Source organism: Oncorhynchus clarkii, chromosome 27 (genome assembly GCF_045791955.1).
Source record: "Oncorhynchus clarkii lewisi isolate Uvic-CL-2024 chromosome 27, UVic_Ocla_1.0, whole genome shotgun sequence".
NCBI classification, from domain to species: domain Eukaryota; kingdom Metazoa; phylum Chordata; class Actinopteri; order Salmoniformes; family Salmonidae; genus Oncorhynchus; species Oncorhynchus clarkii.
In genome coordinates, this window is record NC_092173.1 from 8008585 (window position 1) to 8020572 (window position 11988).

The following is an 11988-nucleotide window of genomic DNA, read 5'->3' on the forward strand; positions in this document are numbered from 1 at the left end:
GGTTATTGACGATGCATTCTGGTAGCTAGAGACCACATAGCCAAATGCCTCCAAGCAGTTAGCCAGGCTGAACCAAACTATTAGTACTGCTATCATTACAAACAGCACATTCTTCTGACTTCCCTGCCTTACCATAAGAAGGTGCGACGCCATTTTGTATTTTATTTATGTATTTATTTATTACATGATCGCTGTACAAAGACATGAACTGCTTTCCTACTAGCATGTATGCTTTTGAATAAAATGCTTTTGGAATGAAATGCGTTTATAGAGTGTGACAGACATTGCAGTGTGAACATTGCATTTCATGTTGAGCCAAAAAGTAGGCTCACTGTAATTAGTTAGTTGTATTCGATTAATGAAGACCAGATTAGAAAAGTACAGCCATAAAAGCTAGGAGGTGTGACTAACTGGAGGGTACTGTATATGAAATGCACTCAGCATCCTTGGGTAACATTTTGCTGCTGATAAAGTAATCCCACTGTTGCCAAAATTATTACTATTATTGTTAGTTAATTAATGGACAGACAGATATACTTTGTACAGAGACATAACATTGAATGTTTTACATTTCCATTCAAAATGGTTTCTTTTTTATATAGTCAGAAAATGTACAAAAACATGGGATATTGGGTTAAATGACTACCTTTGGTTTCGTACAATTCCTAACCCATTGGGGAAGATAGAAAAACACAGGTACGTGAGGCACTGGGTCGTGATCTGGAAGACGACTTGAAAAAGAATGGTCAGTCGGTCAGATGTAACGAAACATGAACGATAAAAGTTACCATTGATCTATAGATTCTCCATCGTTTCCTCTTCAAGAGTCACCACTGTTGATACTGCGTGTACAGTAGGCTTGTAGATTCATTTAAGCTACAGAGAGCCAACAGTGCAAAACAAGAAGACTGAAAGAAATCTGTAGAGGATATCAGAAAAGTTAAGGTGTGGGCCTATACATCACTTCAGCCTGCAAGCCCGTGATGGTGGAACCCAGTGTTGGGTAGACTACTACAGGTCTTTACATTTCTCTTAAAGGGCAACTTCACCACTTTTCAACCAAATCATCAAAAGTTTAAACATTTTAAAAACAGTGATTTTCAAACACTGAGGTTCACCGTGGGGAGCAAGGAAATACTCCCCTGGGCTAGAGACTCGTTGCAGGTTTTGAAAATCACTTTTTTCCCTTTAATCCTGAGAAATGTCAGAGAAACATTTTTTAAATATTTTTAACCACAGATAATAGAAACAAGACATTTTCACATACGTAGACTCTGGTTTGGTGCTGAAGAATGAGGTTGAAAAATTCCCTTTTAATTCAAATAACCATGCCATTCCTGCCACCTGACAGGTGTATCAATACGCTGATTAAACAGCATGATCATTACACAGGTGCACCTTGTGCTGGGGAATAGAAAAGGCCACTTTACAATGTGCAGATGTGTCACAACACAATGCCACAGATGTCTCAAAATTTAGATGGAACGTGCAATTGGCATGCTGACAGCAGGAACGTCCACCAGAGATTTGAACGCTCATTTCTCTACCAGAGGTGAGCATTTTCTCACTGAAGTCAGTTACAATGCCGAACTGCAGTCAGGTCAAGACCCTGGTGAGGACGAAGAGCACACAGATGAGCTTCCCTGAGACGGTTGATAGTTTGTGCGGAAATGTTATTATTTGGTTGTGCAAACCCCGTTTCATCAGCTGTCCGGGTGGCTGGTCCCAGACAATCCCGCAGTTGAAGGAGCCAGATGTGGAGGTATGGGCTAGCATGGTTACACGTTGTGAGGCCAGTTGGACGTACTGCCAAATTCTCTGAAACGACGTTGGAGGCGGCTTATGGTTTGCACAGCCAAATAATTACATTTCCGCGTAAACTATCAGAAACCGTCTAATGGAAGCTCATCTGCGTGCTCATCATCCTCACCAGGGTCTTGACCTGACTGCAGTTTGGCATCGTAACAGACTTCAGTGAGAAAATGCTCACCTTTGATGACCACTGGCACTATGGAGAAATGTGCTCTTCACAGATTAATCCCGGTCTCAACTGTACTGGGCAGATGGCAGACAGCATATATGGTGTCGTGTGGGCGAGTAGTTTGCTGATGTCAACGTTGTGAACAGAGTGCCCCATGGTGGAGGTGGGGTTATGGTATGGGCAGGCAGGCAGAAGCTACAGACAACGAACACAACTGCATTTTATCGATGGCAATTTGAATGCACTGTGAGAGGAGCTATAGGAGGACAGGCTCATTGTAATGGCTCAAATGGAATGAATAGAAATTAGTCAAACATGTGTTTCCATATATTTGATACTGTCCTATTTATTCCATTCCAGCCATTACAATGAGCCTGTCTTCCTCCCACCAGCCTACACTGATGCACAACGATACAGTGACGAGAACAATTGTCGTGCTATTCTGACATCTCATGTTTCAGCGTGATAATACACAGCCTCATGTCGCAAGGATCTGTACACAATTCCTGGAAGCTGAAAATGTCCCAGTTCTTCCATGGCCTGCATACTCACCAGACATGTCACTCATTGAGCATGTTTGGGATGCTCTGGATCGATGTGTACGACAGCGTGTTCCAGTTCCTGCCAATCTGCTGGTACTTGGTGGTCAGCTGTCTCAGGGCGGTGTAGAGGTCAGAGAGTCCGGCCGCTCTGCACTGGGCCTGGTCCAGACGCAGGTTCCCAGCAAACACCAACTCCTCCCCACAGCCATTGAAGAGGAGTGGGACAACAGTCCACAGGCCACAATCAACAGCCTGATCAACTATGCGAAGTTGTGCTGCACAAGAAAAATGTTGGTCACACCAGATACTGACTGGTTTTCTGATCCACAACCCTACCTTTCTTTTAAGGTATCTGTAACCAACAGATGCATATCTGTATTCCCAGTCATGTAAAATCTATAGATTAGGGCCTAATGAATTTATTTTAAATGACTGATTTCCTCATATGAACTGTAACTCAGTAAAATCTCTGAAATTGTTACATGTAGCATTAATATTTTTGTTCAGCGTAATTGAATAAAATGCACTGCTCTACCAAATGCAACAGAACACATTCATACATGGCTGGAGTTATAATTTGTATCACCAATACATTGACCATTTGGATATATTGTATACGACTCTTGCCTACGTCACAGCTGGCCTTTTTGAAAACAGAGGAATGACATTTGATATGGATCCTTGATGCTAAACAAGGAAAAGTCCATAAATATTACAATATGTGCCGTCACTAAACCGCACATGCTCAGGAACACAAAACGCGTCCTTTGTTAGTCCACTCACTCATACATCACAGAGCCAGTCAGAAGCTGGTCTCATTCATAGGGGGTTTAGGACTGGTGGGGGGCACAGGGGAGGAGCTCTCTGGGGTGGCTGCTGCAGCCTCAGGGGGCGGGGCTTCTGTAGTAGGGGAGGTGTCAGCTCGACGAGGTGACACGGGGGTCTGGGAGCGGGTTGGACTAACGATTGTAGCAGGGGCAGGGCTGGATGAGGTGGGCTGTGGCCGACGCAGTGATGAAGACAAAGACGAGGCGGGAGAGGCTGCAGGGGGGATGGAGAAAGAGGCGGGGGTCCGTAGGCCCAGTCTAGCCTCCAACTCTGAGCATGCGGCCAGGCTGCGCCGCGTGCCCACCTCAGCCCCTCCTGCAGAGTCCGAGACCTTGGCAAGCTCCTGACAACGTTCCACGAAGCTGCCCCTGCGCAGAGACCCCATGCCACCGTCCCGGTCTCTGTCCTGGAGGGTGGTGCGGCTGGGCCGGGGGCTGCCACTGCTGCCGAGGGAAGCCTGGCTCAGACCCAGGTGGTGGGGCTGGAGGCCCAACCCCACCATGGAGAGATTCATATCCCGGGGTTTGGTGAGGGGCACCGGAGGAGCCTGACGGGGCAGGCTACCAGAGAAGGGACCCGAGTTGCTCACACCTCCTCTGGTCCCGCGCTCCCTGGAGCTCTCACTCAGCTGGGACTGCAAACTGCAGAGAGAAGATAAACAGCAATAATATGATCAGTTGCATGTAGATGGAAAAAAACAAAAAACAAAAGAAACATGCTTTGTAATGTATTAGTAAGAACTAATGTGGTATATTGCTCAATTTCATTAACCAAAATATCAGATGAAACAAAATGTTCAGCTGCCCCTTTAAGGGTGGAAGGCTACCATGGTAACTGGGCTACTGGAGTCATGTAAGTATGTAAGTTTTGGGATGTGACTAGTAGGACAGAGCGTCTACAGCGTCTCTTCACTATCAGTTGAAGCAGCAGATTTGAGCTAACACTGAAAAACAACTGCGCTTGTGAAGAAAACAATGTGAACACGAGGACAAAGTCTCACTTTGCTAACTTGAGTAAATTAGAGCAACTTTTATGCTTGTGCCAGTGCCTCCAAAAATGAATCTATCAGCGACTCACTCACAGTGCGTGAAGCTGTTGCTGCGTGAGGTGGAATGTACGATTCCTATTTCTTTGTGCGATTGGCAGCCATGAAACAACACAGCAGGAATACTGTACTTTGAAAACAGCTACTTTTTCCTGCTACAAATCGCAACTCGCACACACATGCTCATACTTGACTATTTTTGTATTCACAAACGCAAATGTAATTCTCACATTGTAGAGCCATGCCAATTGACCACCCCCCAACATGGCTGGTGAAGTAGACGTTCTTATCCGCCAATACCTAAATCTACCCGCATTTGGTGGGTGGCGGGTGTTCATTTTATGCCCTGAATATGATGTAATCTTGCAAAAAGGGAGAGCATCAGTGAGTTAACATATGAAGCTGTATGGGGACATGTAGCAGGTGCCAATGGTGGCTGGTGTACCTGGAGGTGGAGGCTCGGGGGGTGGAGGAGTGGGTGAAGGAGGCAGCGGGACTCATGTCGGGCGTACGGGTCAGAGCCAGGTCACACTGGTCCAACAGCTCCAGGAGCTCCTCCTCTGTGGGGCCGCCCAGCGCTGAGGGACAACCAGACAGAGAACCCAATGTCTATGACACATCACTTAACAAAAAGCAACAACAAAAAAAAGGTCAACACAAAAAGCCACGCGGGTCGTCTTTACCCCTGATGTCCACTTTCCCTGCGATCTCCATGGCGGTGGTCAGGTCCCACATCTGGATGCTACCGTTGGCGTGGCCACTGAAGAGGTAGCGGCGGGGACGTGAGCCGATGCGACTGGACCCCTCGCACTCGTGCACCATGAAGGAGGTGATGGAGGTGCCGTCCACAGAGCGCACCTCGCACACCCTCTTCCCGTTGGACGAGAGGCGCACGTAGAGTCTGTCTGTGTCGGGGACGACCCTCTGGATAAACACCTGCTGGTCGTCTCGCTCGCCATACGGACCTGTTAAGAGAGGAGCGACGCTCGGTACGGACCATTGCAGTCCTTTCCCCATTGCATCTCTGAAATGTTCACTTCTTATTTAACATTTACAACCAGTGTCCACTTTTGACACCTGTCTGCTCACCTATCTCAGTGCCGGCAGCACAGCCCCCGTGGCCGTCGATGTCCTCCAGGGAGAGGATCTTGAAGGAGGTGAGGGGGGTGGAGCCTGGCTGGGTGGAGATCATGCCCCTGAAGCGAGTCACCGTCCAGGTTCGCACGTGGTTGTTGTCTGCACACACTGACAACACGACACAACAGGGTTAGGCCCAAAAAAAACATCTGCATGACGGGCCCATCTTGCTGCTTTGTCAGCAGCGTCAATGTTTAACGTAATTGCTGTGTCAGCCGACATCCAAACATCAATCGATCGTTCCTAATGAGAAATGTAGCAAAATTAATGAATGTGCTTCATTAGCGGAGACGGTATAATACGCCGAAAAATGAACAATCACCCCTAGAAGGTGGAGGCTCCCGGCCAACCTTTCTCACCTGATATGAGGTGTTTCTCAGAGAGCATGATCTTGGTGACGGGGCTGCGGTGGACTGAGAAGGTCTGGAAGAGCTGGGGCCCAGAGCCCACGGTCTCCGGGTGCTGCACTATGACCCGCACCGTGCCCGAGCTGGTCCCGTAGGCGATCTCGATCCAGTTGCCGCTGTCGCCTGACGACACATTGGGGACTTTTATCCCATACACCATTTTAGCCTCAACGCATGCTGTGTTATGTACCGTGCATATCAAGACATGGAAGTGGATAGTCAGCCGACAGACCCAAAAAGGTTAAGGTGAGGCATTAGGATCGAAATTGATTTAAGTTAGGGTTCATGTTAGGGAAGTGAGGTTAGGTTAAAGATCAGTTTAAAGGTCAGGCAAAGAGTTAGCGAAATGCCACCAGGAATCATTCAAAATCTGACAGCTGCCTATACAATTATACTGCCTATAAAATTACCATTGCTGACCATAAATGGCAAACAAGTTTTTCAGAAAATGATTGTTTAGCACCATGCATCTATTAAGATTGAATTTCCAATAACCACGATTGACTAATTGATACTTGTTAATCCTTAAAAAAAATAAAATATACCCTGTTTTAATAAAACGCAGGAAAAGCTATTAATTTCAGTGAAGTTCAAAATCGAAAACAGGCAGACATACTTGTTTTGGGTGTGAGGTAGACACTGAGAGCAGTGATGGCGTCCTCCGTGGGGTCGCGGTACAACTCGGTGACTAGAAGGTCATTGTCCTTCATCCTCAATGGAAACTTCTGAACATCTGTTGCCAAGATCACGTCAATGAGAAGTCTATACTTTACAAGTGTATTCATATACTACAAACACAACTTGTGACTGCATTCTTCTATACAGAAAAACTATTTGAATAGTTTTCCATTATTGCGTCATAGGTAGAAAAGATGACTTCCCTTACCTATATAATATATGGACCCATTGTTACAGCCTAGAATTAGGAAGGAACCGGCAGTATCATAGCTATTAATGGGAACCACATCTTGATTCTGAGAACGGAAAGACAAAAGGAAAACATGAACAACTGATGTACAATACACATTAAATATATCGCATTTAGCCAACGCAACATTTTACACATGGGTGGCCCTGGGAATCGAACCCACAATCCTGGCGTTGCAAGGACCACATACATTATTACTACACATAATGTGATGTGTTCTGGTAACGTGACATTCTTACAGAATGTTTGGACACAACTTCACCTGCCAATGTTTGGTCACCGCATTCCATACTCCCACTTTCCCTGTGTGGCTGGTGGCAATCAGCTGGTTCGCCACGAAGAAGAGAGCCTCCACGGGGACATTCAGACTGAACACACCTGGAGGGAAGCAGGTTCAACGGAGATCTATTAGCACGGCCCTTACATAAAAACCCACAACTACCTAGAAAAGTGGTCTCTTAAAATACTAAAGTCAACAAACACCCTGAGTGAGTTAAAAACTACATCATAGCTATAATATTGGTTTTAAACACCTGCGCTTTACTTTTAGAGTTGCGAGTTCATCCGTTTGCAGACTGACCTATCTCGTTGCCGTTGCCGTCGGGACAGATAGTCCAGAGGATGATCTCTGTGCCCGAGGCCACGGCCACCATCTTGTCGTTGTCTCCCAGGGAGCCGCCCATCACCTTGGCGTTGAGCGCCACCCCGTCAATCACCCAGTCCAGGCGGGGGCTGGTGAACACCTGCTGCCAGCCCGTAGACTCCTTCACTCTGATGGACGAGGACGGCGCAGTTTAACACCCTTACTAACTGCCCTTACCCCCCCAAAAAATGACTGATTCATATGACGCTGTGATATCGTACACGGAAGTCCCGTGTTCTTACCGGTAACAAACAACAAACTGGGCATAAGCCACAGCGATCCAGTTGTGGTGGCCACAGATGATGCGGACCATGCCTGGGTCTGCAAGCTGAGCTGTGTCGGAAGGGAAAGAGGAACAGGGGTGGAGGAATGTGAACCCTCCTTTTTGATAATATTCCCTTAACAAATAAAATGGCTCCAGGTTAGAGCTTTTACTTTTCAATACAGGGACCACCGACGGTTCACTCTAAACCCTAGCTGTCTCTGTGCACAGACCTGCACCTTGAGACTATCTGCGTCGGTTTGCACCGACTCCACACACATCCAACCCCTTACACATAAACTTACAAAACAACACAGTCCTGCACGGTTCAGTTTTTTTGGGGGGGAGCCACACTCGCTCGGCGCCAGCCCCGCCCAATATCCGACATCAGGACAGATTTTTCTCTGCAACCCGACCCACCCACATAGAATTATTAAGAGAGCTGATCCTTGACTCAATCAATTTATTTGATTGTTTTTATAACTCCAGAGTAATCGACAATTAGGCCATTCCCCGTTCTCTGCATGAATGAGTTTGTCTGCATCTCTATTCAACATTTGGATAAAATGAAACCATGCCATGAATTAAGAATGAAAATAAGAAGATAGGACTATCAAAGCAACACTTGACAACTCAAATTGCTTTGAAAAAGAGACTTCCAATTCCCAAATTAAAGCCTATAGCCAACATAACAAAATACCCTGACATTCAATATGGGTTAGATAACCAACTAGTTTAATTGAAACTTAAATAAGCATTTCCCAGAATTGAATAGGCTATAGGCTGCAAAAATTGCTTGTAATAATTTAGTAGGCTACTCAGACTTTTACCAGCTGCAGATTTAAACTTTATATGGCCTGCATACGGTCTAAATGAACGATACCCTGAATTAATGTAGCCTAATAATTAACTCCTCCGTTCCAAAAATACAGAATCTTAGGAGTAGATTCCTACAGGAAGATGTGTTTTCTTTTTTACTAAATGGCTTGGTAAGTCACGGTATTTAACCAACTTTAAAGTTATTTTTTAAGAGAGTGGTGTGTGCGCAGGCAGCTCGAGATGATTTGATTGACAGCTGTCGAGTGATGGACGTTAGTCCCGCTTCAGAAGCGGCATTCCTTTACAGACAAGTAAAATACCCATTCAGCGGTGCTTCGAAAACTATTTCCAGAGAACGTTTCGTGTCGGCATTTAAAAAGTTGTAGTGTACCCAGACAAACAAACATGCCGTAGCCGAGGCGCTTTCAAGGGTATATGACTGCGGTAGATAAAACTACATAGCCCAGCTCTAACGGTGATAAATACGTAATAGGACCATTATTCTGCATTGTGAATTGACGTGGAATTTTATGATTTTATGAAAAACGATTTTTTTAAAAAGGCAGTTTAAACGTTAAGCGATAGAATGCATGTGACAAATGGAATCTACCTCTATTACTTGTTATTTTTTACTTGACTCTTTCATTGTTATTATTGATATTGGTTGTACTGCACTGTCGAGGGAACTACCACATAAGCATTTTGCTGCACATTTTCAACATCAAATTTTACGAGTCACACACATATTTAACAGATGTTATTGCAGTGTGTAGCAAAAGGCTTGTAAAAACGTGCATGTTAAATGAGTATGTTAAATGTGCATGTTAAATGTGCATGTTAAATGTGCATGTTAAATGTGCATGTTAAATGTGTATGTTAAATGAGTATGTTAAATGGGCATGTTAAATGGGCATGTTAAATGGGCATGTGAAATGGGCATGTGAAATGAGCATGTGAAATGGGCATGTGAAATGGGCATGTGAAATGGGCATGTTAAATGGGCATGTTAAATGGGCATGTTAAATGGGCATGTTAAATGGGCATGTTAAATGGGCATGTTAAATGAGTATGTTAAATGAGTATGTTAAATGAGTATGTTAAATGAGTATGTTAAATGAGTATGTTAAATGAGTATGTTAAATGAGTATGTTAAATGAGTATGTTAAATGGGCATGTTAAATGAGCATGTTAAATGAGTATGTTAAATGAGTATGTTAAATGAGTATGTTAAATGGGTATGTTAAATGAGTATGTTAAATGGGTATGTTAAATGGGCATGTTAAATGGGCATGTTAAATGGGCATGTTAAATGAGTATGTTAAATGGGCATGTTAAATGAGTATGTTAAATGAGTATGTTAAATGAGTATGTTAAATGAGTATGTTAAATGGGTATGTTAAATGTGCATGTGAGTCCGAGGCCTTACCACCACTTATCCTCTCCTCCACCATCGCTTTACCCAGTATGCCCGCGTTGCCCAGGTTGGGTGGCATAGTGTTGCTGCGTCTCACTGGAGCGCTCTCCATGGGCAAGGCACGCCCACCCATATACTGAGGCCCCGCCACACTATGACGGTTCCGCCGCTTCGCCGGGTACACTGGTCCAGAGGAGGAGATGATCAGGAAATCAAACACACACACACACACTTTGCCTGCCCTTGAAGTGAAGTCAAATCTAGAGTAGATCAGCCTACCTGGAGGTGGGAGATAGCCATTGAAGAGCACGTTCCCACAGGAGGATCGGTCCAGCTCGTCACAAAGCTGTAGCTTGCGCACTGTGGAAGAGAAAAAAAGTAACCAAGGTAGAGACACTGACACACACACACAAAGAAAGAAAGACAGCCTCTCATTCACAGCTGTATTTGACTAGCTGCTGGCCATTTTCTTACCCAACGGCGTGATTCCATAGAACTCCGCTTCATGCATGAGCAGGTGCACATTTATGGACCTAAAAAGAAAGGTTAAGAAATCTAACTTGGGAAAACAACTTACCATCAAGGCTGAATATATATTTGACTTATTAAATGTAAACGAATGTAACAAGAGGAATCAGCACCTGGGAGACAACTCTTTGGTGCGCAGGAAGTTCAGTATGGGAGTAAAGAGAGATGGGTCCCGATCTATGAAGATCTGTGGGAGATACAGTTCAGCAGTACATTACAAATGTGTTGTATGTAGGCCTAAGTGGTTGCCACTATCAAATAGTGTTATATATACACATCTATGACAACTTACCGCTCCAGTTTCATCCTTCAAGGTTGAGATCCTCCCACTTAGAAGACTGGCAGAGACAACACAACTCACTAGTTAGCATCACTTAGTAAGGTCTACAGCAAATGACCATATGCCATTACTATGTCCGGGTAATGAATGAGTTGGAGTGAGTCATTATGAAGACATTTGTGACTTTAATAAAGGCATTGGCCTATGTCTCAAAATAAATAGCTACCTACCTTGAGAAAAAGGAGTCTGGGACCCATGCCAATGTCTGTTTGGAGGTGCTGAACCTGAAACAACAATCACTCAAATGAGCATAGTTTGATCATGTTCAAAACCATTAAGAAGTTAGCAAGCGAACATTACCTTAGCTAGCTAGAGTTGCACGTTCCAGCCGCACTGTGAAGTCAGTAGCTAACGTTACTGTCAGAGAGATCGTTAAGCTGGAAAAATATTTAACTATGAATAGTTAGTTTGCTAACTTAGGACAATGTTACATATCTAGTTAGCTAGCTAGCCAGCCAGCAACTTTTAGATAGCTAACGTTAGTTAGCATCCACCAACAATAGCTTGCTGGCGGTAACTTAGCTAGCTATTCAAAGTAATCCCAGTCCTCACCTTTTTCCTCCAACGTTTAAATGGATAATGTCTCCGGTCCTTGCTATATTAGCCATATTTTAAAATGTGGGAATGTTCATGCATTGCCCACAAAGTAAATAATTGAGTTAATCCATCACAATAAGTATTTAGACAAAGACAACGTTAGCCACATAATTGTTTCTGCTGCAACTTCCTGAAAGCAGAACCTCTTACTGTGGTGTCTGACAGTCGACAACAACCAAATTGTCATCGCCACGCCGCCACCAGGTGTTCTGGAGTGCAAAGGACAGGCACAGTTTACCCAATCACTGTTTTTACAGTATATTTATTTAACTAGGCAAGTCAGTTAAGAACAAATTATTATTTACAATGATGGCCTAGAAACAGTGGGTTAATTGCCTTGTTCAGGGGCAGAACAACAGATGTTTACATTGTCAGCTCAGGGATTAGATCTAGCAACCTTTTGGTTGCTGGCGCAAAGCTCAAACCACTAGGCTACCTGCCGCCCAGTAGGCTACCTGCCGCCCAGTAGGCTACCTGCCGCCCAGTAGGCTACCTGCCACCCATTAGGCTACAATCA

At 44.6% G+C, this 11988-nt stretch overlaps 1 protein-coding gene across 2 annotated transcripts; it reads right to left on the minus strand.

Annotated features, from left to right (window-relative positions):
• Positions 1–6: 6 nt before the first annotated feature.
• On the minus strand, positions 7–11624 carry LOC139385517 (SH3KBP1 binding protein 1). Of its 2 annotated transcripts, XR_011628961.1 has the most exons (18): positions 11427–11624; positions 11045–11098; positions 10827–10872; positions 10648–10721; positions 10481–10539; positions 10286–10366; positions 10019–10189; positions 7754–7844; positions 7449–7639; positions 7131–7246; positions 6827–6914; positions 6557–6673; positions 5893–6063; positions 5486–5641; positions 5080–5361; positions 4842–4974; positions 1931–3992; positions 7–1337 (listed from the first exon to the last, which is right to left on the minus strand). XR_011628961.1 is itself a non-coding variant. In XM_071130640.1 (17 exons), the coding sequence occupies exons 1-17, from the start codon at positions 11480–11482 to the stop codon at positions 3326–3328; spliced, it is 2553 nt and encodes an 850-aa protein (XP_070986741.1). In that variant the 5' UTR covers positions 11483–11608; the 3' UTR covers positions 7–3325. The 2 variants fall into 2 exon arrangements, 1 of the variants encoding a protein (XP_070986741.1); XM_071130640.1 differs by having other exon boundaries at positions 7–3992; positions 11427–11608.
• Between the last annotated feature and the right edge of the window lie 364 nt (positions 11625–11988).

Excerpts from the sequence above, each read along its gene's own strand:
- LOC139385517 (XM_071130640.1), bottom strand. The coding sequence starts at position 11,482 with ATGGCTAATATAGCAAGGACCGGAGACATTATCCATTTAAACGTTGGA. Across the intron at positions 7,845-10,018 it reads GGAGGAGAGGATAAGTGGTG|CTCAGCTTGCAGACCCAGGC; the intron begins GTAAGGCCTCGG and ends CTTCCGACACAG. Across the intron at positions 7,640-7,753 it reads CAGTTTGTTGTTTGTTACCG|AGTGAAGGAGTCTACGGGCT; the intron begins GTAAGAACACGG and ends CTCGTCCATCAG.